The following is a 25,719-nucleotide window of genomic DNA, read 5'->3' as shown; positions in this document are numbered from 1 at the left end:
CTCTCCACAACACACAAGTACTAACTCAGTTCTGAGGTCCTGTCCTGGGGCTGTGCCCGTGCCCTGAATAGACTGCATCTGCTGAAACATTGTCAACTGGGACATGAAGGAGCCCTGAGAAATCTGCAGGTGCAGGTTGAATGCAGTGGAAATGATTTCCCAGCCATACAGCCAGTGCAAGAGAGCCTCAAGCAAACCAGAACGTCCAGCAGCCTTTTCTCAATTTTTTTCTGGGGTTAAAATACAATGCTTTGGACTGTTGTGAAACAAAATGCAAATACACTGCAACTAACATTCTTCTTTCTCCAGACTGTCAGCTACTAACTGATACATGAGTATAGTTAATGCATGTAACTAGGCCAATGAAAAAAACAACAGCTTGTGGAGTTCATAGTTAAAGAAATCCTAACATGATGGGGTGCCCCTTCTTGGCTCAGAAACCCAAAGAGTCAATGGAACTTCCGATGAACTCTGAAAAAAAAAAATGTTTTGAATGTTTAGATTACGCCATGCTGAAGACATCTGCCTTCTTTGGTTTTTGAATGAGGTTGCAAAGAAAAGCCCATGTGCTGAGTAAGTTTTCAAGGACTTTTTTTTTTTTTTTTTTTTTTTTTTTTCCCCAGCATCTTTAAAAAGCACTTAAGAGATTTAGGAGCACAATACAGTACAGCTTGTTCTAAACCCCTGCGGATTTTTGAAAGTGTCTCTCATAGACACTGTTATGTGTACACACACTCTGTTTTGTGTTTTTTCGCCATGTCGCTTTTGGTAATCCTAAAATTCCTCCCCCCCCCCTTAATCTTTTTGAGAAGCACATGCAGCATTTCGTTCCTGTTCTTCATCACTGCCGCTGCTCTGCCTCCCGCTTCTCCTTTACCCGCTCCTGGGAGCAGCCGTCTCCCGCTGCCCGGGCAGCGGCCCGCCCAGCCCGCCTGGCGCGGCCCGGCCCGCCCCCGGTCCGCCCCACCGGCCCGGCCCCGCCGCCGGCCCCCCCGCGCCCACCGTGCTCGGGCCGGCCGCGGCCGCGCTGCCCGGCCCCGCCGCCGGCGCTGGGGCCCGCCGCGGCTCGGCTCGGCTCGGCTCGGCTCGGCTCGGCTCGGCTCGGCTCGGCTCGGCCAGCGGGACGGCGGGCGGCTGCGATCTGCCGCGGCCGGCGATGGAAGATGGAGGGAGGCGGCGGTGCGGTAAGAGGCGGCGTGTGTGCGGAGCCGAGGGCTCGTTTCTACGAGTACTTTCGCCCCCCCGCCCTTTGCCTTCCTTTCTTCCTTTCCCTTTCTTTTCTCTTCTCTTTCCTTCCCCCCCTTTTTAATTTCCCCCGTTTTTTCCCAGTTTTTCCTTTTTCTTCCTTCGTTTTTTATTTTCTTTTTTTTCGTTTTTCATTTGTTTTCCTTTTACGTTTTATTTTTTTCTCTGTTCTTCTATCCCTTTTTTATTTTCCTTTTCCTCTTTTTTCATTTTTTTTCTTTTTCCTTTTCCTGTTTTCTTTTCCTATTTTTCCGTTTTTCTGAATTCTTTCTTCTTTTCCTTTTTCTATTCCCCTTCTTTTTCTTATTTCTTTTCCCTTCTCCTCTCTCCTTCCCTCCCTTCCCTTTTCCCTGAGAGAGCTGGGAGCCCACTTTGCAGGCCCCATGGACCCTAGTGGAGGGACTTCTGCCCAGGACGACTCCTGGCAGGCAGCCAGGCCCGCCTGCATCTCTTGCAGTTGGTTTTGCTCCTGTCTCCATCTACCTCCTCTGTGTAACAAGTAAGCAGTGTTGTTTTACTGACAGGCGCTCCTAACCGTTCCAAATTCTTGATTTCAGTGAGATACTTTGAAAAAGCAGCAGCTTTGGCTGAGTTAATAGCACTCTGCTTTCTGGGGAGGAGTGGGTTGAGATGAATTCAGTAAAGGTATAAAGTTTTAGCACATTAAATTTGCACATTAACACTCTTACGCTATGGCGGCCTTATCGCAAGCCTTGCTGCAGTGAACTGAAGCTACGCTTCGCAATGGGAACATGCACATGATTGTCACATGCTTGAACTTCAGTCAAACTCACCAAGATGCTAACTTCACATATAGACACAGTATTTCCATGCCATAAACAACAATTACCTGATTCCCACAGGGTGCCAGTTAGCATATTGTTAGGCAGAGCACACCTATGTGTTATTTAAATGGTTTGGGTGTAATAGGTAACTCCAATTACTACTACTTTTGCAGTTTCACTCATAGTTTAATACTCTCTGTGGGTCAGCCTGTTAAAACAGAGAGAGAAAGCCAAATGCAGTGTTTCTAATGAAACTGTCATGTTTGTAGGCTGCCAGGAATCACCCAAGCTGTTCTGGTTTAGCTGGAGGAACAAAACTTCTTCCTACCTCAGATTCCATTTCGTCAGTCATAGCCTTAGTCAGTGAATTTCAGCAGATGTTACCAGTTTAACACAAGCTGAAAATCTGACCTCTTTGATTTAGGCAGACAGAGAATTTGGCTATTGAGATGTTGTTTTGCGAGTATGTCTTGGATGGGAGTAAAGATGAAGCTAACCGTGCAGGTTAGCAAGTGCTTTGGTTCAACTGTAACCTTAGTTCAGCATAGAGAAGATTGTAAGAAATTCCTCTGTGGTGGTGGTGGTGTTAAAAAAAATTGCAACTTCTGCACAACTTATTTCTAAACTTAATATGACAAAAACATTCGGATTTTTGACATACAAAGAAAATTACTGCACAACTTACCTGTATGGAAGAGATCCTCTTGTAATACTGGTGCTTGAGCAGATTATCTAGGTTAGCTTTGCTGTTTCCATACCAGCACACTGAAAAGGAAAAGAGGATCCTAATGAACTGACCAGATATTTTTCTTTGTCCTCTTCTTGGGAAGGCTGCTGAAATTGGCGGAGCATGATTTTTTTTGCTGTTGTCAAGCTATGTAGCTAGAAGACCTGGACATAGTTCAGAGTATTTCCCTCTCATTCTGGAATAGGACTTGCTATTCTTGCTCTTGTTGCTAGGAAAGTTTGGTCTTTGGTTTTGCAGCTGTAATTTAAGAGATGGTTTGGAGTTTGCTTTCTGTGGCATGAAGACGCAGCCTTGCTGCTGGAGTATCAGGTACTACCTGATACTGCAGAAACATCTATTGGCAAGTACTCTTCTCAATAAACTGCCCTGAGAAGCATGGTGACCTCCTGAAAGCCAGGGCTGCTGAGGGTCTTAGGAGCAGGACTGTTGACAGGCTCTTAGCAAAGTGCTGGGAGCTTCAGCATTGGGCCTGTTGTTCATGATGGCATGAATCACACACCGCAAAAAGGGTACGACGCATAAGAAGGATGCTTTTGCCATGGCTGGTAAACTGTCTTTACATGTGCAGCACAGATGACTACTTGAAACAACCTCTGCTCTGTGGAAATACATGGTGGCAGGCCGTGAACCATCTGTGATTTTTTTGAAAGAGCTGAAAGTGTTTCCTTTCTAAGTTGCTCTGTTTAATTGTGAGGGCTCTGAGAGAAAAGGTGAACTGGGATGTTCTGGAAGCTTTATCTTGTTTTAGTGATCTGAGGATCTGAAGAGGTAGCTCAGTGTTGTGGCAATAGGAAGGAGCAAAAATGAAGGGAGGGAGGGGTTAGCATCTGGAGAATATGATTAAATGAGTCTTGAGGGTATTTGATAGTAATATTCCATGCTGTTGTGCTTTAACTAGATAGCCTGAGGTTGGGCAAACCTGTGAACTGATGCCAAAACTCAAAAGTCAGGGTAGTCAGCCACAAGCCAGAATATCCCACTCCATGTCAGCTCTGCTTCTGGTGAAGCATGTGGCCCAAGTGGTTGGGTGCTCTCTGATATACAGCACTGGTAGAGTTGATTGGTGTGAGCTTCCTGGGCTTAGCCAGAAGAGGTGGAACAGAATCTCTGTGCTCAGTGCTGTATGTCTCCCTTTTCCCCTTTTCTGTGGACAGCTGGTTGGAGACCTCTTTTGTCAAAGCCAGTTTCTGATGGAAAAGACGCATACTGGCTTCTAGCACAGCTCAGATTTCTCATTCTGGCTGATTGCCACCCAAAACTCTTCAGCAATCTGGTTAAGTCTGCCATACCCCAGCAGAGATGTCAAATCAGGAGTTCTTCATGTTAGAAGTTTTGCTGAGAGGGAAGCTCTGTGAGCAGAAAGCTCCTCCAGACCATCACTGTTCTGAACTGCAGGGCCACAGACAGATCAAGTTAGATCTTGAGCAATTTATGACTTAAATGTAGATATCTAAATCGCCATGTGAAGGGCTTTCTGTCCTCTGGCACCCATGGTAGCAGAGGGCTGGGCTTTTTGCCTGAGGTTATTTCCAGCTCTTTTTTCCTGCTGGCACTGGGATGAGGCTGTGGAGGAGAACTTGCACACTTCTGTGTGAGGGAAGTTTCAGACCAGCTGTAGGTGTCCGCTCAACACTTTCAGTCCAGCCCTAAGTGTCCTGTTCCTCTGGGAATGACACTGTTTGAAGTAAGTTTCTGCAGTCTGTTACCAGATGCTTTTTCTGAACACAGCCACTCCTTACTCAGAGATTCCTTTTGCTGTCATGCCAGCTCCAGAGACCACAGCCTGCTGGGACGCAAGTGCATCCAAGGCTTAATTCTCTATATTACAGAGGTGAGAAAGATGGGTCATGGATGGGACTTAAATGCAGGGTGGAGTGGAATTTATTCTGGGTGAGGGTTAGGTTGCTATGAGGTTGAATGAGGAGTCAGAATAACTCAGCTATTATCTAACCCTTGAGGCTTGAATTGCTCCTGAATTGACTGTACTTCCTGGATGCTGTAAGCAAACAAACCTGCTGGGGCACAGGACCAAGCTGTCAGTCAGAGCAAGAGCTCTGCATTTCAACCTCCACCAACTGCCTCAGCTCCTTGCTGGAAATGGTGATGTTTGCTGTGGCTTTCCTTGTATCTGTGCAGTGTGGAAAAAGGTTTTTCGGTGCTGCCACTGGTGGGCTAAGCAGAAGACGACCAGGCTGAAGTTAGCCCTGAAGAACAGGCTGCTGAAGCAGATGCCATGGCTGAGGTGTCCTTCCTGCTGTGCAGTTGCTTTGTGCTATAGCCACAACAGCTGTTTTTTTGACAGATGGTAAAAGGACTGGACAAGAGGGCAGTGATCTGATAATGTGATACAGTAGTTTTGGAGCAGTAGGAAAACAGCCCAAATGGCACAGATTAAACAGTGAAAATGTCAGTTTTTGCAGAAGTGATGAACATGGCTGTTACTGTGGAACAGCACAGCAGAACATGTGGCTTATCTCCAAATTATACTCATTATTTTTTTATGGTAGAGTTTTGCATCTCCTCGGCTGAGTGTATGCCAAATGTGATGGCAGGATACACTCCAGCCTTGGATATGGCTGCATTTCAGTGTTGACAGAGGAGCCCAGACCAGGAGAGAACTTTTCTTAAAAAAAAAAAAAACAATTTGTACCCTCGTAAGTACCAGTGAGTTCTGATTCTCATGAGTTTTCCTCATGTATGGATAAGCTGAGGCCAAACAGAAAAAGGAGGTGAGTGTTAGCTTCTGTACCAATGAGACACTAGTGTCTGCCTGCCTAACTTTGTCACACTTGTTGGGGATGCAGCACCTATCTTCTGCCTTTCAGTTGTGGCTGAAACTGGTGGCTCTCAAACATTAATGGTGCCTTGGTTGGCAGTTGGTGCTCATGGTGGCACTTCTTAACTCACACTTTCTTAGCAAGTAAGCAGTCTGCTCTTGCAACATCTTCTCGGTCCTACAGTGCTCACACAGTAAGATGCTTAAGTAGTTTCTATTGATATGACTGCTAGTTTCTGCTTCAGTTATGCCAGGGAAAACATGGCTCAACTCAAATTTTAGTTAGATTTTTGATTTGAATAACTTCCTTTAAATCTAGTTAAAACACAAAAAGCATGATTTATATGAAAGCTGTAAAATTAATTTTACAATAATCATGCACAATCAATGAGCTATTTGTGGGTTAGATGCAGATTTATACAAACTTTTGCATGCTCTATTATGATGCTGTATCTCTATGGTTTCTCTCTGCTTCAGAAGAAATGCAGGTTTTTATATCTTCCAATTGTTAATTCTTCCAGTTTCTCTTATGTAGGGTGTTTTTTTTCTTTTGTAATTGTTGAGTTCACTGAAACTTGATATGCAAAGAATTTATTAATTACTATCTTAACCATATTTGCATATGGTTTTCTGTTTCTGAGCTCTCTTCAGCCTTCTATTTTTTTTTTTTTTTACTCTCATCTATTTTTAGCCCACTATAAGGAATACACAGCATGTGGGAAAGGATGAATTTGATATGTTTTCCAGTTTCAGAAGGTATTTTGGAAAGGTTTGGGTTTTGGAAAGGGTTTAGTTGCTTAAAGATGTAGATGTAACTTCTGAAGCCTCATCAGGCACTTAGGCACATCCCCATGACAATCCCGTGGAGCTGAAATCCGTGTGGGGCAGATCTATAACTCCTCTAAATATTGTTCCCTGCACTGTGATCTAAATATCATGGCAATGCCCTATCTGCTGACAAGAAGTAGTCTATCAGTTTGCAGAAGATACTGGGAACAGATTAGCAAACAAGTTAAATGCAAAATACCCTGTAAATATACCAGAGAATTCTCTGAATAAAAAAGCCGCTTTTGTGAAACTTTTCTTAAATCAGACCCCTATCCCAATGCAGTTTGACGTAAGTAATGTAAAGTTCTTGCACTGCAGCTTTTAATATTTTGATATTAAAAAGATATGTCTCTACATTTTATATCGAGGAACGTGGTTAGTAGTGCAGTGAATTGCAGCCTGCGTGACACTGGGCTTGTTTTGCACATGTCTTAGGAGCAATGTGTGGATCTCCAGAGGTTCGTACAATACACGTGAAAAATCACTGACTTAGCAAGTAGAAAATGTTGAGTGACCTTTAAAGGTAGAGTGTAATAGTAAAGACTTTACATTAATATGCTGCACACATTCAAGCAGTTACAGCACAGACAGTGTCACCCTTTGCATAATAAAAAGTATTTAATTCAGTATAACAGTTGACTGCTTCCTAATAGCTTTAACCAAGCTGCAAAGCAAACATTTCTTTAAGGGGAGCAAAACTGAAGTACAGGTGTAAAACAAGATTAATGCATTGAAAACAATGTCACAAACAAGATTAATGCATTGAAAACAAAGTCACCTGTAGCTATTTGATTCAGTGCCTAAGAAATGCGTTTTTAGTCACTCTTCTCATGCTTTTTCTAAGTGGAGACTCTTTTGCTTGGTTTCTGAATTGAGCCTCTCATAAGACACTGAACTTCTGTGAAGTCTTCCTTTGAACGGGGAGAGAGCTCTGATAGTATCTGCACTCTTTTAGTTTTACTCTCTGTAGTCTGAACGCTTTCCAGGAGGTTGTTCCTGGTAAACAAATTCTACAGTGTTCTGAGCAAAATGAAAAGCCTGCAGTGTCCTCATCCTCTTTTGGGGAAGTCCTGGGGTGAAAGTACAGGGCATGTGGAGGGCAAAGCATTGCAATAAGCCTGGGGAACGGAGCTGGCTACTTGGGGAGTGCTGGGTGGTACCAAACCGGACGACATGCCGTAGCCTGGGAAGCCGGTAAAAGTAGCTGGCTGTAGGTAGTGGTTTAGACCCAAGGTCAGTTTAGCTCAGGTGTCTGTATTTGGTAGTGGGTATAAGGAGGTGCCTGGGAAAAGTGAAAGAGCAAGACGTGCATACTAGGTTTTGTTCTCAAAAGCTCACTATTGTTTTCAGCTTGAGGTCTCCTGAAATGCATGTGGTTTCTATATATTTTGTAGATTTTTATTCCATGAGCTTGTTCACAATCTTTTTTAGCTTTTGGTTTCTACGACATTGTTTTGCAGGAACCTCTGTGTTTTGACCAGAAAACGTGTGAGGAACCATCTCCTGACTCCTAATATGTTCAATTGATGACCTCTGACTGTTGTTTTAAAAGAGGTGGTGAATTGCTCATTGATCTCTGCCTTTTCTAGGCCCATCGTGATTGGATGCATCCTGCCACTTACCTCTTGCTATCTTTTTTCTGTAGTTGAAAAATCCTAGCTTACTCAGTGGTCCCTTCCTATAATCCAAGAAAGTTATATAGAAAAGGCCTTCAGACCCTTTCCTTCCTCTGTTAACTTCTGTCTCTCTACAGGTCTCCCTGCAAGTCCTGACAGCTAGAAATTATTTAAAATTCAAGCTGAAATTTCTTCTCTTCCAAACTTTTGCTAACATTAACTTATGCAGCTCTAGTTAAGATTTATTGAGATAAAACTCCTATTCCTTTGAGTCTCAATTTATTTTCCTAACAATTTAATTTAAAAATCTGTATTAGCATGTTGGAGGGGTGATGAGAAAAAAACACCAACATGATGCACAAAATAAACAGGTTGCACAAAAATAAATTAAAAACTCTAAACCTTTTTTAGCAGTCTTGTTGTGAAGACCAGCAATCTCTGTGCTATCTCTGTGTTGTCAGTGAATTGGCTTTTGCTAGGTAGCAAATTGGTTTTAACTTCAGCTTTTTGTCTGCTACTTAGGAAAGTTACTGAAAAAAAGCTAAACAGAAATAATTTTGCCAGATTAATTAGTATAACCTGTAAAAAGCACTGAGGATTGCTAAGTCCATGCCCACCTAGGAACTGCAGCAGTGCTTAAAAACAAGTGCTGACCATTAATTGCACCAGGCTGTTGGGCTGTTTGGCAATCTGTGACAGCAAGGCAGCTCACTGGGTAGAGTCAGGCTGCTAACTACATGAAAACTTGACTGTAGCATTGCAGCTTGACTCAGGCACCTCTTCTGCTCAGCTTGGAACCTGTTGGAGAAAGTTGCAAATCTCCAGACAATTGCTATCCATTCATTATTGCCTCTCTTCCTCTCTCTCTCTTTTATTCCTTTCTGTTTTTGAAACTTGCTCCTTTACTAGTTAATAAGTTTCTTAAAGTCTCTGGGGAAACAGCTGGGACTGCTGGGGCGCAGAATAGAACATTTTTGGCAGGCTATCGTGGTCAAAATGGATTCTGGTCAAAATGAGAGAACAGCCTGAGGCAGGACTCCTTTAGTAAAGAAGCGCAACAAAAATAGTGATAGTCCACACAGTTTTTTGAAAGTTGATGTTTAAACGTCTAAGAGTATGAACACTACAGATTAGGGTATATGATGAACTGCTGAAAGGCATTTGGCTTTTTGTTTCATGAGATTTAGATGAAGAAATGAGAGTGAAGCAAGCCTTATCGGGTACATTTTAAAGATATTAGAAATGATCTTAGTCTTGGTATAAAATCCTTCATGACTGGGTGTGCTTTACAGGCATCCTGCAGAGGTTCGTACTTCATTCAGTGTAGCTCAATATGCTTTCTTCCATAAAATGTCGTAACAGTTCTTAGGGTGTTTTGTGGTAGACCTCCTCCTTGCTGAGCCCAGTCAGCACAGCTGCAGGTGCTCAGCTGGGCACAGAGGAGGACTGTAAGTTTTATGTGGCAGCCAGCAAAGGCTCATGCTGCAACATGCCTGATGTCCCTCTTGGAAGAGAGAAACCGCAAGACTGGGAAGTACTCATCATCTTGACCATGCAGCCTTCTGCATTATCAGCTCTGCAAAAGTGTGCTCTGTACAAAGAGGAGTACAAAACTGGGACTCCTCTGAGCTCACAGGTGCCCCCAAGCAGCCCTCATACAGCCTAGTTCCTTCCATTTGTTTCCAGTAAGTGTAGAAGAACTAGAATAGCGTTTCTTTCTGCAGTGAGAGTGGCTGGGTTTGACTGACAGAGCTTGCAGGGATCCCCACATGTAAGCTCTGATTTCTCTGTCCTGGCTCGCAGCCCGTTGTGAAAGGTCCCCAGATCCATTCCTGCTGATGTTTAACTTCTCTGTAAACTGGCCATTTTGGCTGACTCTTGCTCCCTGAAGGCTCAAGCTTGGGCATCCATCCCGTTTTTCCAAAGCTCCATGTTTCCAAGTCCCCTGTGTGAAGTCACTGTGATCTGTTGCATGGCATCTGTCCTTTCGGAGTTCCCAGTAACACCAAATGACCTTTGGCCAGTAAATTATCTGCTTTTATCATTTTTTCCTTGTTAGACCTTTTCAAAAAAAAAAAAAAAAAGGCACATGACCCTAAGTGTGAATGCTACAAGTGGTGTGGATTCACGTAGCTCTTTTGACTTGGACTGATCTCTTCCTTGGCTCAGCATCCTAGTACTCTTTCTCTCTGCTGAGACTCCACAGAGGTAAAGCCCAGCTCTTCCTAGTGAGAGCCAGGCTTTGCTATGCCTCAAGTCATGCTCTCTGGGAGGTAGACATCTTAAAAAAAAAAAAAAAAAAAAAAAGAAAAAAAAAAAGTTCTCCATATGATAACAATCAGTCTGCTAAAAGGCCCCAGGCAGTAACTCAGTTAAATTCAAAAGAAGATGCTTTTGTGCTTTCCTTTCATGGAGAAAAGAGAAGTATATTCTTCAGACTTGAGTGACTGAGTGCCTCTCTAAAAATCACTGTGATTGTCTGGGAACAGTTTTAAGTGGGCTCATAACTGGACTGGACATCAAATGCACCCACACTGCACTTCGGGTATGTTGGCAAACAACTTTCAGCAGGAGTTAGGTTAAAGCATCCTTTCAGGGGTATATTGTGGCAATATTTTTTCCTTGCAACTACTGGCCCTCTGTTCTTATTAGGACATTCAAATAGCAGCGCTGATTGCAGGTATTTTGCATGTTTCAGATCTGGCTGATGTACTTGGCAGCTTATGCTGAAGTCAACAGGATCCCTGAGGTCTAAGTGTCCTGCTGCTGTTTAGTTCAGTGCTGGAACAGAAATTCAGCAGCTTGCTTCCTGTGCTACTTTAAAAGACTTAAACCACTGCAAGTGCCATGGGCACTTTGAAAACAATCTCCTCTCTCTCAGGAACAGGTAAAACCCCAATGAGATGACCTGCATTGACCAGTGTCAATGCCTTGTGCGAGATCAGCCCAAAGGGCCAAGATGTTGTTAGGAGGCTTGAGTGGGGAGGGCTTGGATATCTGAGCAGCCTCACAATTACTATGTGAAGCTCACTCAAAAGACAAAGGTGGCCTCTCTGGCTCCTCACCAAGAACTGTGGCCCGGAGAAGCAGGCTTGGACCACATGCATGATCCAACAGGCAGAGCAGTGGCACTGCAAGATCCACTCTGGTCAGAGCTTAATTGGACTTAAAGCAATGTGTATGTGGCTTGTAAGAAACATTTGTACAGCTGGATTGGTTTAAGAGGATTGATGGTCTGATCAAGCATCAGCCTCTCCTGGTGGTGACAAACATGAGATCATCAGAGGTGGTGGCTAAAACCCTCTGAGGGAAGCAATTATGAAATTAGTTGACCTGGATGCAAGTTTCTTCTCTGTTCAGCTGAGGGAGGAGACTTAAGCAGGACTTTTATATCCTCTCCAATCTCGCTAATGCAGTTTGTAAAGCTCCGTGAACATTTGTCCAGTCCTTTTCTGAGCTCTTAGTTCTGGGGACATTATGTCTTCAGCAAGCTTTGAGTGAGTGGTAAATTGTCAGAAGAAAAGGGGAAAATTTTTCTTCCTCTACTTTCTCATTTAACTTTTCATCTCTTTTTCTCTGAGGAAGGACTACAATAAAGCAGTAGTTTTAAAAGCCGGCTGTTATAACATTATCATTCTCTTTCTCTTTTTAGTATCTCTTGTTTGGGAGAAATACTATAAACTTAGCCTTAAGCTGTGATCTGGAGGCTCTGAGCTGTTTTAATTTTACACATCCTTGTCTTACTCTGACAGCAGAGTAAGACTCTGCTGACTCTGACTCTGATTTTAGGTTCAGTTGTTTCCATACATGAATCTGTATCTTGAAACTTCATCAGCAGTGTTGAGCATTTGTGTGTTTCAGTGTTTCAGCACTTCTGAAAATCAAGTTTTCCCTTTCAGATGCCAAGGCAAAGGTCTTGCACTCTTAGTTCAGGCACCTAACTGATAAATGTTGCCCTGTATACTTATAATTTCTGCCTATTTTTGGATGATGCAACGGGTGTTCCGAACTAGAATCTTCATTGTGTTATGATAAAGCACAGGCAAATAAATAACCTGGGAAAATCTGTTTTCAGGGAAGCTCACTGCAGCAGATGGTTGCTAAGCTGTGAAGAGTAGGGCTGATGAGTGGAGGTGCAGTATCCCAGAAATATGTGGATCAGAAATTCCTGTCTGTTCAGCTGTCCATTTCATTCTCCATTTCATTCATCTGTGAATAGGATTTGGCTGTAACTAGATGTTTCACTGTCCCACTTCTTAACCTTATTTTGAGTAAGTTGAATTTTTGTCTAGCTCTGTGAGTTGCTGCTGACCAGACTGTCTCAGACTGAAAGACTACTCCTCTGTGCTGTAGATGCAGCTGTTCTTTTTCTAGCCGTTGTCACCTCCACTGCCTGTAAATGAATGTGGTCCTCTAAAAGCAGGAGAGAGAGTCTGTTTCCAATCTTGTTTCATCATGCTTTTGATGTTCGTATTTGTGCTAAAAACTCCTTGCTCTGTTTCATCACATTTTCCCCCAAATATTTGTGGGCAAGGTCCATCAGAATAACTATTGGAGCCACAGTGATGAATAGTTAGGCTAGTGAATGATAAATATATCATGTAAGCTCTACTGCGGAGTTATTGCAAACATGTGCTGGACTAAATTCTGCAGAACTCTCTCAGAGCAGCAAGATGGGAGACATAATGGGGGAAAAACGCCAGGAAGGCCTTGAGCAAAACAGTTCTAGGGCATGGGGCAAGATAGTTATTTATCAATATGCTCTTGGAAGAAAACTTAATGGATGGAGAACTGACCCTGGGGAAATGTGTAGCTCCACCTCTGATTAAAGAGTCTTGACTCTGTGTTCTTGTGAATTATGTGTCTGCTGCACTTTGAATTTGTGTCTGTAGTTGACGTTTATCCTAAGGTATTCGATGGAAGTGTATAGAAGTTATTATTGTCCTAAGGGGCAGAATGTTCCATCTGAATTTTTCTTTAAAGCATGTTTTTGTAGGCTAAAGCCTTTGCGAATATGAGCCATGAAATGACTTGACATACTGTAATAATTGGCTGCCTCAAACATTAGCTAAGAATATAAAGTCACTGAAGAATTCATAGTTGATGATTTATTTCATCTGTCACTTTACACTGAAGAATTACAGGCATCATCTTGCCTAGGAAGAAACTTAATGCCTGATACCTGTTGCATGCAGTGTCTGCATTACTGTTCATTGGTGGTGTATACTTTATCTTGGAGAACTGGTTTGTCATCACCTGTTTAGACAGCTAATTTTAATGTTAGTCATGCAGCCTTTCTCTCTTCCAAGAAAGCGAACATTTTGTTTCAAGCTGCTTTCTACTGTCTCAATTGGAAGTGGTGGGTAAGTGCTGATGCCACCAGGGCTAGCATTGGCACCAAAATGGTGATATGGGGATGCTTGATCCGTCCACCTGTGCAGGTGGTCAGAGAAACAGAGTGGGTTTATTGCTCTGATTTAGCAGCAGTGATCAGGCAGGAGGCTGCCCCACAGGCTGTGCCCTCACACAGTGCTGTTTACATATTTACATACCTTATTATCTCTTCCCATTTTTTTGGCTCTCCTTGTTGCAGCCCTTGCCCCTTCCTCTCCCTGTGCCAGTCTCCTCCCAAAGAAACAACCTGCCTCTTATTTACGCCCAATTTTGCAATATCCATACTCAAGTTTGGTATTTCAGATACTATCACAGAGGCATTTTCAGCCTTAAGTGATATTACTGATTTGGTAAACTAGGGCCAGCTGGCCTTGCCATGGGTAAACCTGCTAGAGACATGAGGGGGTTGAGTACTCTAACGTCGCTGCTTGACCCTGACACACTTAACATTTGAAGACACAACAACAAGCTCTTTGAAGGTGCTCAGTGTTGGCCCATATTTTCTGTGTTCAGTCTTGGTGCAAATGGAGCTAAACGAACAGACAGCACTCTGAAAATCCTACCTGGCAGCACACTTGAATGGATTTCATGTCCATGCTACTGTTACTTAATTGAAAGATAGATAAGCTTTGTTTATTTTGACTCTACAGGCAGAAGCACTTGTCTGGGATAATGATGTGTTGACCCACTCCCATGCTGTTGGCAAGGCCAAATATGAATTTTTATTTGGCTTAGAAGAGGAAAAGCCTTCCGAAATGGGTAAGTACTATTTACTATTTTTGTGTATTAAAAATCTCTCCAGCCACTCAAGAGAAGAGTTGTAGAAGCTGCTTCTTCATGACCCCAGGAGTGCTTGGTCCTGCTGCTACACTATCCTTTGTGGGCACACAGAGGAGGTGGTAAAACAAAGGAGCTCTGGTCTAGAGGAGAGCCTGGCGTCCTGCTTTGAGCATAGAAAATGACAGCTGTTCCCTCTCTTATGTCTTCACCTTGCATGCAGGTGAGGGTTTGGTGCTGGGACTCTGAACAGTTCTCTGCATCTGAGTCATTTCTGCAATTGCACATGCCAAAACACAGCCAGTTCTGCCTGGTAGTCCTTCCAGGAATGCCCTAGGTCTTCAGCAAGCTGCTATACCTACAGCTAGAGAGATACAAGATTTTAATTTAGATATTCCAGGTGGCTGAACTTGAACTGTTCCCTCATCTGTATTTAGTAACAAGGAATCCAGATGCAGCTTGATCCTTTCTAATTGCAAACTTTCTAGGATGTCACTTCTAATTAAAGAAGATCTCCTTCTTACAACAGAAGGGCAGCACTTTGTACAGAAATCAGCTGTATAGGCTCTTCTACTTCAGTCATGGCAAAAAGGAAAAAAAAAAAAAAAAAAAAAAGAGCAGAACTTAAGTCTGGAAGGTAAGTAGACAGTTTCTCCCAGGATTTTCTAGAGTTAGGCCTTCCACTTGGGAAATCCTAATTGTGGTGTGGGAGAAACAACAAAACCTCACAAATCTCCGTGCTTAGGAATTCTAAAAGAATTTTACAAATCGCCACTAAGTGTGTCAGATTATTCATGAATCATGATGACCTCATTTCTTGTTTGGAGAAACACAATGTGAGAGCACTGTCAGCAGGCATTAGTACATTTCCGGAGATTTGCATTAAATGAAGTATGCTGTGTCCAATAAATCCAAGTGGATCCATTGTTACTGCTAACCAAAACAGTTATCAAATGTGATGGGTACTCTGAGCTGCATGAGTACTGAGTGTTGGCATAAAGGGCAGCAAAGTGTAAGCCATTATATCTTGACTTACATACTCTTTCATACTTTTTCTGTATTGCTTCTTGCCTTGTTTCCAAGTCTCCTGTCCCTTTATTAATTAGAAGCTACCATTAGGGGCTAGCAGGAGTGAAATGGGAGTGGTTTCAAGGGAGAGTTTCCCATATACAACAGTGGTTAAAATACAAGGTTTGCCAATTGTACGTGAAAACTGCACCTTCATTAAATAAATCTACTGCAAAGGAGCTTTTTCTATACTGCTGTGTCCACAGGACCTAATGATTGCAGTTAAGTACCGAAAAGTGCCTCAGAAATGATCCCTTGCCTTGCAACAGGTCAGCCCTTCTCTTCATCCTGAATCACAGACATTTAGATGCAGGAGGGATTGAAGCAGTTACCTCATCCTGTGACCATGCTGGGACGTGGCAATGACCTGCCAAAATCGTATTGCTCCTGCTGATTGTTTTGCAAAGCCTACGGTGGATAAGAGTACCAAGGCATGTTTTTCTCCCCTTCCAAAACTCAGATTCCCTGTTCATGACATTGCACCTACCCAAACTGGTTTCTCTTTAACACAAACAAACGCATCCTCCTCCTCCAGGAAGATGTTTGACTAAAATGGATAAACCAAGGTGTTACTGTGCCTTCTACTTGTTTTCTTCAAATAAGCAATCTTATCTGCTTACCAACTTCAGATGAGTGAAGATGGGACAGAGAAGCACAAACCCAGGTCCCTGTGCAACTCCTGGTTTACTTTGATCTAACATATGTTGAATATGTCATAACATGTATCTGGGGGAACAGAGACTGTTTTGGGGGAAGCAGCTATGTCTGAAGGGTTGTCTATCCTTTTCAGTATTAGAAAAATCCAAATAAACCTGTTAATTTCAAAGGTAAAAGGTGTGCTTTTCACAGATCAAAGTATGAATGATTTCAAGCAAATGAGTGACAAGGGCAGGGCAAGGGATGCACTGGTGTTTAAACTTTCTAAAGGTAATAGCTTGTCACTGTGGGCAGTAGAGCCTGAATTGTAATTTATCTAACCGAAAGCAGGTTTCACCTGGGCGTTGGCTGGACTCAGAAAGTTGGAACATAATACTTAAGCTGCAAAACGGCTTAATCACTTCTGCCTCCAAATTCATCCTTTCTCTTTTTGATGCAACCATAATACTGAAGCCTTCTTGGATGCTGTTAAGAGTATACATCTTTTAACTAGGCAGTGAAAGACTTGCATCTTACAACTTAATTCACAAAGAAGGATGTGTAATTGGGGATGATCATGGCAAACAGCTCTGTTTGCTTAGGTCTTCCTCTAGAACACAGCAAATTTGCTTAATAGGCTGTGGTGCTTATTTTTACCTTCCAAATTTAAACTGGTGGTCATTTTCATGGGTGAGAGGAGAAGAAAAATCAAGTTAGATGCTTGTAGAAGAGATGTTTCACTGATAAGATTCAGATGTACATGATAATGTTTGTTGTATTAAAAATAAGTAATTTGTCCTCATTCTTCCTCTATGTTGCACTCAGTTTATTGTAATATTTTGTTTTTATTTGGTATATTTTTTGATCCCTGATGGCTTTGGTACACATGTGCCCTTGTTCTTTAGTGTGCAGTTCCTGCCTGGCTTCCTTCCTTTCTCTCCTTCAGCAGAAAAAGATATTGCTATCACTCATCCCCTGCTCTGGGGAGGTAGATAGGTGTATTTCTTTGTGAATACAGAAGTAGGACCAGGCCCAGGGACTCCAAAAGCAGCCAGGTCCTGCAGAAGGGACCAACAGTCACGTCTCCCTGCAGCCCTTTCCTCGGACTGCTCTGTGCCCTGGGCTTTGCTGCACCATGCTGCTGCTTGACCATGCGTCAATGCACAGCCTGCATGCGTTCATGAGTGAAGACTCAGCCTTCTGCCTTCCAGCAAAAGAAAATATTTTTTAAAAAAATGAACTAAGCTGGATTGTACAAGTTGTCTTCTCAGCCTCATAACATAAAGGGCGCTTGTTTATATAGGTCTGGAAACATACCCTGCTCTGGAAATGGCCATGGAAACAGTGATCCTGTTGAATAGCCTCATTTCTTAGACTTGGGCATACCACAGGCTAGCACTGTTTTATGACTTTATAGTTAATACATTTAAATATTGAATAAAAGTCTTGACAAAATCAGTCAATCTGAAAAATTCTTCCTAGGGATTTGAGAGACCAGGAGGAAACCCTACGATTCTATGAAAATGATTACTTAAACAAACATAGAGGTCAAGTCCTCTTAGATTAGAAAAGAAATCCAAGTTAGTTGTTAAGAAACTATTGTTTTGAGATTCTTGGACAGTGTTTTGCCTGATGCCTCTAGGATGAGAAAGTTTTCATCTTTTCTGTTTAACACAAGGATTAATCTCATATCATACACACAGACACACAGACACAGAGTACAAATAGTCTGTGTTGCCATGTAAATCTGGTCTTTCCCAACAGCTGCTGAAAGAAAATTGTTTTTGAATTCCTGGAGAAACAAATAGCTTTGGAAAGCCTGTCACTTGTTGTTTTGTGTATAGTGAGGTGTCATGAGGCAACTGAGCTCATTTAACAGCTTGATTCTGCCAAAAGGGATGGTGATGGTCCCAGCTGCGTACGTCTCTGACTGTCTCATGCTAGTTCTTGTGCTCATTTGTTTTCCTAGCAAGCTCAAGCCAGCAAAAAAACGAGTTAAAAAAAAAAGTCTATTTTTTTCTGGCAGTCTGTGATGCATCACCTCTGTGAGGGGTCAAACACTGCCACAGCTGACATGTGGAAGAGAGTGTAGTACATACTTTAATCCATGCAACGTACATATTCCTGGACCTGAGTCATGGAAAGGATTGTGTTTGCTGTAGAATTTCTTTAATTCGTGTCAAGAGCTAGGGAAGCAAACAATACCTGGGTTTTGTGCCAAAAAGCACAGCCTTTTTGTGATTCTATACTGCTGATCTAAATATCTGTAAGCAAATTACTCCAGTCATTTTATATAAAAAGTGAGTATTACTAACTCTCTAAGTTGTCCTTGCTCTCCTGCCTTGCTTCTGTTCTCTGCATCACTTTGTGAATCTGCTCTTGCGTATTCACTTCTGCTGCATTGTGTCTGCATTGCATGAAGGTTGCACTTTCCTGATCTTCACTTGGAAAATTTCCTATAGACCAGATTACCTCAAAAGTTGCAGTTTTCAGATTAGCCTAGACTGCTAACTGAAGTGTTTTCCAGCATTTTAACGATGTTGCTTTCCATTTTGATACACCGCTCTGTGTCATATTTTCATCTCTTGGTCTTTCCATCTCCAGGTAGTCAAGGAAATCTGGGCTCCCTGGTCTTTCAATTTCCTCTGCAGCTTTCCTTTCCTGAAAAGATGCAAAGCTTCATTTCCTAACGGTTAAAGGAGTGCCTGATTTTTGGTTCATTTTGCTTAATTAGAGAAGATGGAGCCTGTATGTAGAATGTGTACGTGAATATATAAGAATGTATAAGATTATGTCCTGCCACAGTTAAACAGGAAGGGATATATGATTCAAATCTGGAAAGCTAAAATTTGTGAGGCCCATGCACGCAATTAATATTCCATTATTTTATTGTGTGTATTTTAATTAATCAGTTTTTTTACTGTTGCTGATATCCCATTGCAATTTCTGACATACTGAAGAGCAGCAAAGGTTTTAGATGTTAGTGTGGAATTATTACATTTTCTCATAATAATGCCTGATGTTTGCTGCTTCTGGTTAGTAATGATGGAAAGAGAATGAGAAAGGCTGAAGAACATACTGAGAGCAGTAGGAGGTAACTTTTTAAGTGTATGTCTCAAGTAAGAGAAATGAACATACATACTGTCACATGGAACAGAAGAGAGCTGCTGTAGTTAAATGTACTTTTTCAGCTGAGTTTGAGTAGTTTAAAAAGCAATCTTCTCTCAGGCTGTCATGTTAACTGACTGAACTGAGTGCTCCTCTCTCATTTCCATGCAGCATAAAAGAAATGATTTTAAACTACTGCTGGGATGCTCTGAGGAGCAGCTAATGCTTAAATAACTTAATACTCGAACTTTAGTCAGAAGAGCACATCTGATGTGTCTACTATTTGATGTGTGAAGGTTATGAAGGACAGGTTGCACTGAGCATTGAATCCTGACTGCAGGAGGCAGAGCCGTGTTGCTGCTTCTGCCTTTGAATTTTTGTCCCGTTACTGGGGGCTGAGTGGTGGTGGGGTGTGCTCTGGAGCTGCCAAATGTGGTTTGATGGACATGTGGGTTTCTAGGCCCTGAGAAAGAAAAACTAAAAGGGCAGGAGGCATTATACAAAGTCCATTGCTCTGTAGAAGGAAACTGGATGTCTCACAACCAGCACTTGAAGACAGGATAGTTCAAGATATTGTAACCTATAGCTGCAGGGAGAGATTACCACACCCTCATCTCTGTAAACAAGAGCTGTTTGAAGGCCAAGGGCTTAGCAGAAATAATAGTTTTAAAATGGTCTGCTTGTTATTGTTTCTTAAAGGTGCAGAATTAAGCACACACAAGTTAGGAAGTGCTGGATTGAGGACAGCAAATATCTCCCCATGCATGGGTGGTCAGCGGAAGCTGAGGGCCACACTCACAAGAGAGTGCACAATTATTTGGGTACCTGGTGATGCAGGTAGGTGAGTCATGGTGTCTGGCCTTGCTCAGACGCTCTGAGCAAATGTAGTGCAGACTGAACTCAGCTGAAGTTGGCAGCGCTCAGAAGTGCTTTCCAGGAGGCCCTCAGGCCATCAGGCCCTTCCTCTTGGGCAGACAGAAAACAAAGAATCCAGGTCAGTGGACACAGAAGGAGAGGGCTCAGGCAACTGACTTGACTGGCCATATCTGGGTACAGGAACTTTCTTCACCATAGGCTCCTCTCTTCTCCTTTCCTTCAGCCCCTTCAGCTTCTGCGACAAGATAGGCAGCACATGCTGAAGGCTTGATCTGTCTCTAAAGCTTTCTGAAGGAAAAGCAGCATACTCTCCTGCTGCTAGTGATAGCCTGACAATGAATGTGTAAAAGGAGCCTTAATTAGAATTTTATGGGCAGATGCAGTTATGGTCTGGTACCACACTGAAAAAAATTAACACAAGGTACAACAAAGATTTTTCCTATTCACTGTTCACTGTTTTAACAAGTGCCTTTTACTCTTTTACCCCTGCGTTGTTTGTTTATCACTCCTTGGCTTCTGAGGAAGAGACTCTTATTCATTGTGGTAAGCTGCCAAAATGTTCCTGTGCGATATCTTGCTGCACCTTTAGTAGCAAATACTTAGGTCCTGGGATACGCTTCTATGTCCTATTTTTACTTAAGCTGGGTAAGTAAGAGTAACTCAATATCCAGCTCCTGGGGAGCTTTGAGAACTATTTAGCAAGCATTCTCTTAACCTGGCTAGTTGGACCAAGGTCTTGAAATGTAGTAGAGAACATCCTTCTCTGCTGTTGTGTCTACTTTACTCAGTGGCTGCTGCCAGATCGAGAGTGTCTCAGATCTCTTGGCAGGACTGTGGGTTTTTTTATGCTGTTGTTGCTAGCTAAGAGTCTGGAGAGATTTTTTTTTAACTGGGGAGATCTTTCATTTAAAAGGACTTTTTAAGAGGTTTTTGAAAGATTCTTTAAAAACGCCAGGTTTAAAATAAATATTAGTGTATTCAGATAGGTTAGAAAAGCCTTACTTCATAGAAGCTGCAAGTGTCACAGCAGTTGTGATTTGTCAGTGCTCCAAAAGTCTGCTCTTTCAGCTAAAGGCTCTTAGGATGTTGTTTTAATTATTACTGGTATCACTATGTCTATATACACATACAAAATCACCAGCTTTCTTTCCAAATCAGAAGAATGGAAAAAGAGTAAATTTCAGATTCTTTTTGGATCTGCCTTTTGAATTTTGGGTTTAAGTCTTATGTTTTCTGACTTTTTAAAACCAAACACACAGATAATTGACTGCAGGAATTTTGGCTTGAAAGAAAGAAAGTACATTACATATAGTAAGAATTACTCATGCTTTTTACATCAGACTAATGAGTCCCGTTCTTTTTTCTTTCTATTCCCTCTTATTCCACTCATGTTAGCAGTTATTCCACTCTACTCTTTTGCTTTCCAGGGTAATGACTCTTGGGATTGAGCTATCTCATTGACCATCTGTGGCCAATATAGCAATTTGTAGTGGATAATCTCTCACACTAAATTCTCCCAGCATGTGTTGTGTGCTGGTTTTGGACTCTGTCCTGTTTTGAGCTCACTCGGGGACTGACCAGTTGCGGCAAGGTGCCATCTTTCCTACAGCTTGGAGAAAGAAGGAGATGCTCAGTGGAGATTTTTAGTTTGATTTGTTTTGAGTTATACCAGAGGCTTCCAATTCCATTTCTCAATGAGAAATACTTAAAATATGTGAAAGAAATTTGTAGTCGAGTCACAGCATTATTCATTTAAAGTGTTCATGGAGAGCCAGTTATCATGAAATAGAGAAGATTTACAGTTGTAGAAAAAGATACATGCACATGTATGTGCACACACACACAGACACACAAACACACACACAGAGGGATCTGACATGCTGGTTTTGTTGCTGTTTGAATTGATAGGATTCACAATCTAGGAGCTTTTCTCTGTCTATTTCTAGCAGTGACAACTGAATGTATCATATAATCACTTGACTTAACTAGTGGAGAGATTCACAATAAATTTACCTAATATGAGAATGGCTGTCATGTGGTAGACTAAAGGTCTGGCTAACATGGCATCTTGTTGCCAAAAGCAACTTTTAGGAAACAATGTAAGAACAGTGTAAAGCAATACTCCTCTGAAAACCTTTTCCAGTTCATAATAACCCACAGGCTATGGATTTCCTGAACAACCAGGTATAACTTGGCACTTAATAGCATTTAAGGGATTTTTTTTTCTCTGAATTAGTCTATGTAATTTTTGAGTGAATCCAAATTTTCAGCTGTAACATGCTTAGCTGCTGTTTGTGGTGCAGCATGGGTGCATCAAGCATGCAGGGCACCTCTTTGCTTGCTTTGAACTCCCTGTTGCCAGCACAGTGACTGTTTCTGGTTCACCTCCGCAACACTGCCAGCTTCCACAGTGGCTCCTTCTGCTGCCGCTTCCCCTGGATGAGGTGTCCCAGTCTGTGCCATCATTTCTGCTGTGCCGGCTGTTTGTATTTCTGGCTCTCCATCACCTTCCCTGTGTGCTTTCTGTCCCTGTGGCAAGAGTTGACATGAGCAGAGGCATCTCACCAGTGTGTGTTTCCTAGAGAAAATCCCTTTTACCTCTTATCCCTGCTCCATGCCCACACCTTGGACCAGTTTCCCGTTCTGCCAAGTTTGTGTATAATGCCTGTGCAACTTTGTCGGCTGCTGCTGCTGAGCAGGTGAGACCCAGACAGCAACTTCTGTGGTGAGCAAACAGCCTGAAAGCCTCAAGCAGCTGCAAGCTGTGGAGACTCATGTGCCCAATCAGTGCAGTGGTGTGCGGACATTTGTAGGCTGGCTGCAAAGGAATGGTACTATAATTATGCTAATAATGCAGCTTTGGCTAACGAAGGGCCTCTGCCAGCCAGGACTTATCACAGTATGGGGAATTACATCATTTGGAAAACGGGCTGCAGCACAAGGCTGCCAGCGACTGTGCAGCATCCCTGGTCACTTGTAGGCGGAGGCCGCTCCATTTCAGCCTGAGCAAGCACAGTTTTATAAATCTGAATAGTTTGCATTACCATGGAAGTTGATAATCAAGGGACTTTAAGATGAAGAGCTATGTGTGCTTCCGTCTCTTTGGAAGAGTGCATTAATGATTAAATTCCATAAATCCTGTGATTTGTTCATTAATCTTTGTCACCTAGAGACAAACTCCTTTTATGTATACGCTATTTTATTGCTTACATTTGCCTTAAAAAAAAAATGAGAATGATAAAAAAATATAGTTGATACGATTCTGCATGCAGCTTCATCTATGTGCTGTTTATGATCAGTACAAGCAGTTGTGGAGAAATAAACTGCAAGATGACTGTGCCCTTTTGTTAAATCTTCCAGTTCAGAAATGCTAATATGCTGTCAGGCACCTTTTGCTCTGAAACAAGTGTACCAGGCTTAGGATCGCCACTGTGCTCTCTTATTCCTTTAGGAACCCAGTTACAGTAAACGGCTGTGAAGCATAAGCATCTCTCTGGCATATCATCAGGCAGTCTTGCTGGAGGAATTTTTTTTCCCTCCTGTAAGCTGCCAAGGTGGACTCCTTAGCTTCGGCGATAGACCAAATGAGACTGCAGTTTCCCCCATCAGTTTCATAATAGTCAGAAAGCTTCCATTTACATCATTGTGTGCAGTGCAGGGCAGCAGCAGCCAGGAAATTTGAAACTATTTTGGTTCCAGTTGACTAGAACAGCAGCAATTGAATTAGCTGATATCGTTATTGATAAACTGATGATCTGTGCATTTTATTTCTTTGACCAATGGGTAACTGCTGGAGCTACAGTAATCTCTGTGAGTAAGGAGACTGTTCAAGCAAATATCTCTCATTTCTCTAGCTAGTTAATATATATATATATATACTATATAGACTAGAGACACTCACACCATTTTTTTATGAAGTGTAACTGTTAAATAAATGTCTGTCTATGCTTGTAACTTCTGTTTTGCTTCCTAGAATTTCCTTTTATTATGCTGTAGGCAAGCTTGATTGAAATGCAATGGTTATTTACCTATGAAATAACATATCTATGCCAGTGCTGATTTAAGTCATGAATTCTTTCATCCTCTATCATCAGAAAAACTGCCAGCTGCTCTTACATTATATTTGCCCGGTATCAGTTTTCTAGTCATTTGCCCCCTTGCTATTTTAGCTTTTTTCTCTCCTTTTAATTTTTGCTTTGTTGAAAGAAGCCACCTTCAATGCAAATAGAAATTGATGTTACCTGATATTGTGTGTCCTTTCATTGTTTGTTTGGTGGTGGGTATTTTTTTTTCCCTGCTCATCTTCAGTAGAGTCCTTAAATTTTGTTGTTGCTTTTCTAGCCTTGTTTGTAATGCAGTCATATTGGGGGATGGGGGACAGGATATGCCAGTAGCTGCAAGACATGATACTGTGGTGGTGGATGGGAATAAGGGAGGAGTTTCCCTTAAAGAGCTCCAGCTCCTCTAAACTCTGCACCTCGAAAGAGGCACTGAGCTCCATTCGGGTTGGCTTTGCACCTTTCAGGGGCAGGTGACAACTGGTGGTATTTTACTGCAAGAAATGAAGACCTTGGCATGTTGTGTGTGGTATTATATAGTATAAACAGGATGGACTTGCTTTGATGCCACATCAGAATCTTTTTTTATTGGGCACTGAATTAGGCAATTTTTATCCAGGATTCTGGTAAAGGTGAGAATTCTATTCACTTGTATTTGCAAACTGCAACAGTGGAGATCTTTCCAGAGCAATGTTACTGTGATCTCATTGTTAAAAAGGCCTTAAATTTCTATGTGAAAGTATTTTTCTCTTGCGCAGCTGGAGCTCTTACAGCTCTGCAAGTGTTCACAGAGATCATAGAATCACGGAATGGTTGAGGTTGGAAGGAACCTCTGGAGATCATCTAACTTAACCCCCCCAGCTCAGACAGGGTCACCTAGAGTACATTGCCCAGGACTGTGTGTGTGCTCTCACCTTCTATACGTCTCTATGAGCCTATGTATGCATGCTTTATAAAACTCTTCTTGAGTGTACCAGACCAGAGGGCAAAGTTTGCATGGGAGTTGGATGTTAATAAAGAGAAGTAAATCAGATATTTGCACTGAATGGTTTGCTGCTCTAAGCAGCAGCCTTCTGTGATATATAGAGATGCTCAGTGGTGTGTTTGGCACTCATTGAAAGAAGGAAGGCCACTTCTGTCTCCCAGATGTCAGTGCAGAAGCTAAGATAGCATTTAGCAGGGAAGTACCTTGCCACTTGGCCAGGTCTGTGCATGGCACATTGTCGGGGCTTGGCTGCCAGCATGTGTTGGCTGTGGGGAGCCTCATGGGGAGGCTGTGCCTAGGGGAATGCACTGGGAACCCCCCAAATGTGCCAGGCGCATGGATCAGCAGGAGGTATAGGGTCTCTGGATGGTCTGCTGGCGGGTGCTGAGCCATCCTCAGGGTGCAGCTGATCAGGAAGCTGCTGGGGTTGCCATGTCCCAGCCAGAGCACCCTCATTGCATGTTTACAAGAGAAGAGAGTTGCTATAGGAGGAGCTGCATCCATGGAGAAATGTTTATGACAACACTTCTAGCAAGGGAGTGCATCCTGGCATTTATTCTGTGTTAAAAATCTCACTACAGACATGTGCTGTAGAAGCAGAAAGCCACAAATGGGCCCGCACTGTGGGCTGAGCTGGTTGCTTCTCTGCAGATGTAGGGCCATTGCGAGCACACAGCCTCATCTGCCTGCACAGGATGCTTGCATGGATGCTGCAAGGTGCATGTGCACCTGCAGCATGGATGCTGCAAATTCAGCCTGGTGGAAATGTGTCCTGTAGCTGTAAGAAATGATCTGGTGTCTGCTCCGCAAAGCATGTGG

At 42.5% G+C, this 25,719-nt stretch overlaps 1 protein-coding gene and 1 long non-coding RNA gene across 8 annotated transcripts in view; one reads left to right on the top strand and one right to left on the bottom strand.

Annotated features, from left to right (window-relative positions):
* The first annotated feature begins 1,057 nt into the window (after window positions 1-1,057).
* PSD3 (pleckstrin and Sec7 domain containing 3) overlaps window positions 1,058-25,719 on the top strand; it is a 119,762-nt gene continuing 95,100 nt past the window's right edge. For 6 of the 7 annotated variants that reach the window (XM_062598934.1, XM_062598931.1, XM_062598936.1 and 3 more), the window contains exons 1-2: window positions 1,058-1,184; window positions 14,043-14,151. In XM_062598934.1, coding sequence (XP_062454918.1) covers window positions 1,164-1,184; window positions 14,043-14,151 — 130 coding nt within the window. In that variant the 5' untranslated portion in view covers window positions 1,058-1,163. Of the gene's footprint in view, window positions 1,185-1,602; window positions 1,745-14,042; window positions 14,152-25,719 lie in introns of all 7 variants that reach the window. The other variant, XM_062598933.1, reaches the window with a different exon arrangement.
* On the bottom strand, window positions 21,496-24,219 carry LOC134153117 (uncharacterized). The gene is made up of 2 exons (XR_009961115.1): window positions 24,099-24,219; window positions 21,496-22,386 (listed from the first exon to the last, which is right to left on the bottom strand). It is a non-coding gene; the product is annotated as an uncharacterized LOC134153117 (long non-coding RNA).

Source organism: Rhea pennata, chromosome Z (genome assembly GCF_028389875.1).
Source record: "Rhea pennata isolate bPtePen1 chromosome Z, bPtePen1.pri, whole genome shotgun sequence".
Classification (NCBI taxonomy): Eukaryota; Metazoa; Chordata; class Aves; order Rheiformes; family Rheidae; genus Rhea; species Rhea pennata.
The sequence above is the reverse complement of the archived record's forward strand: the minus strand, read 5'-3'. Positions and strand labels throughout refer to the sequence as shown.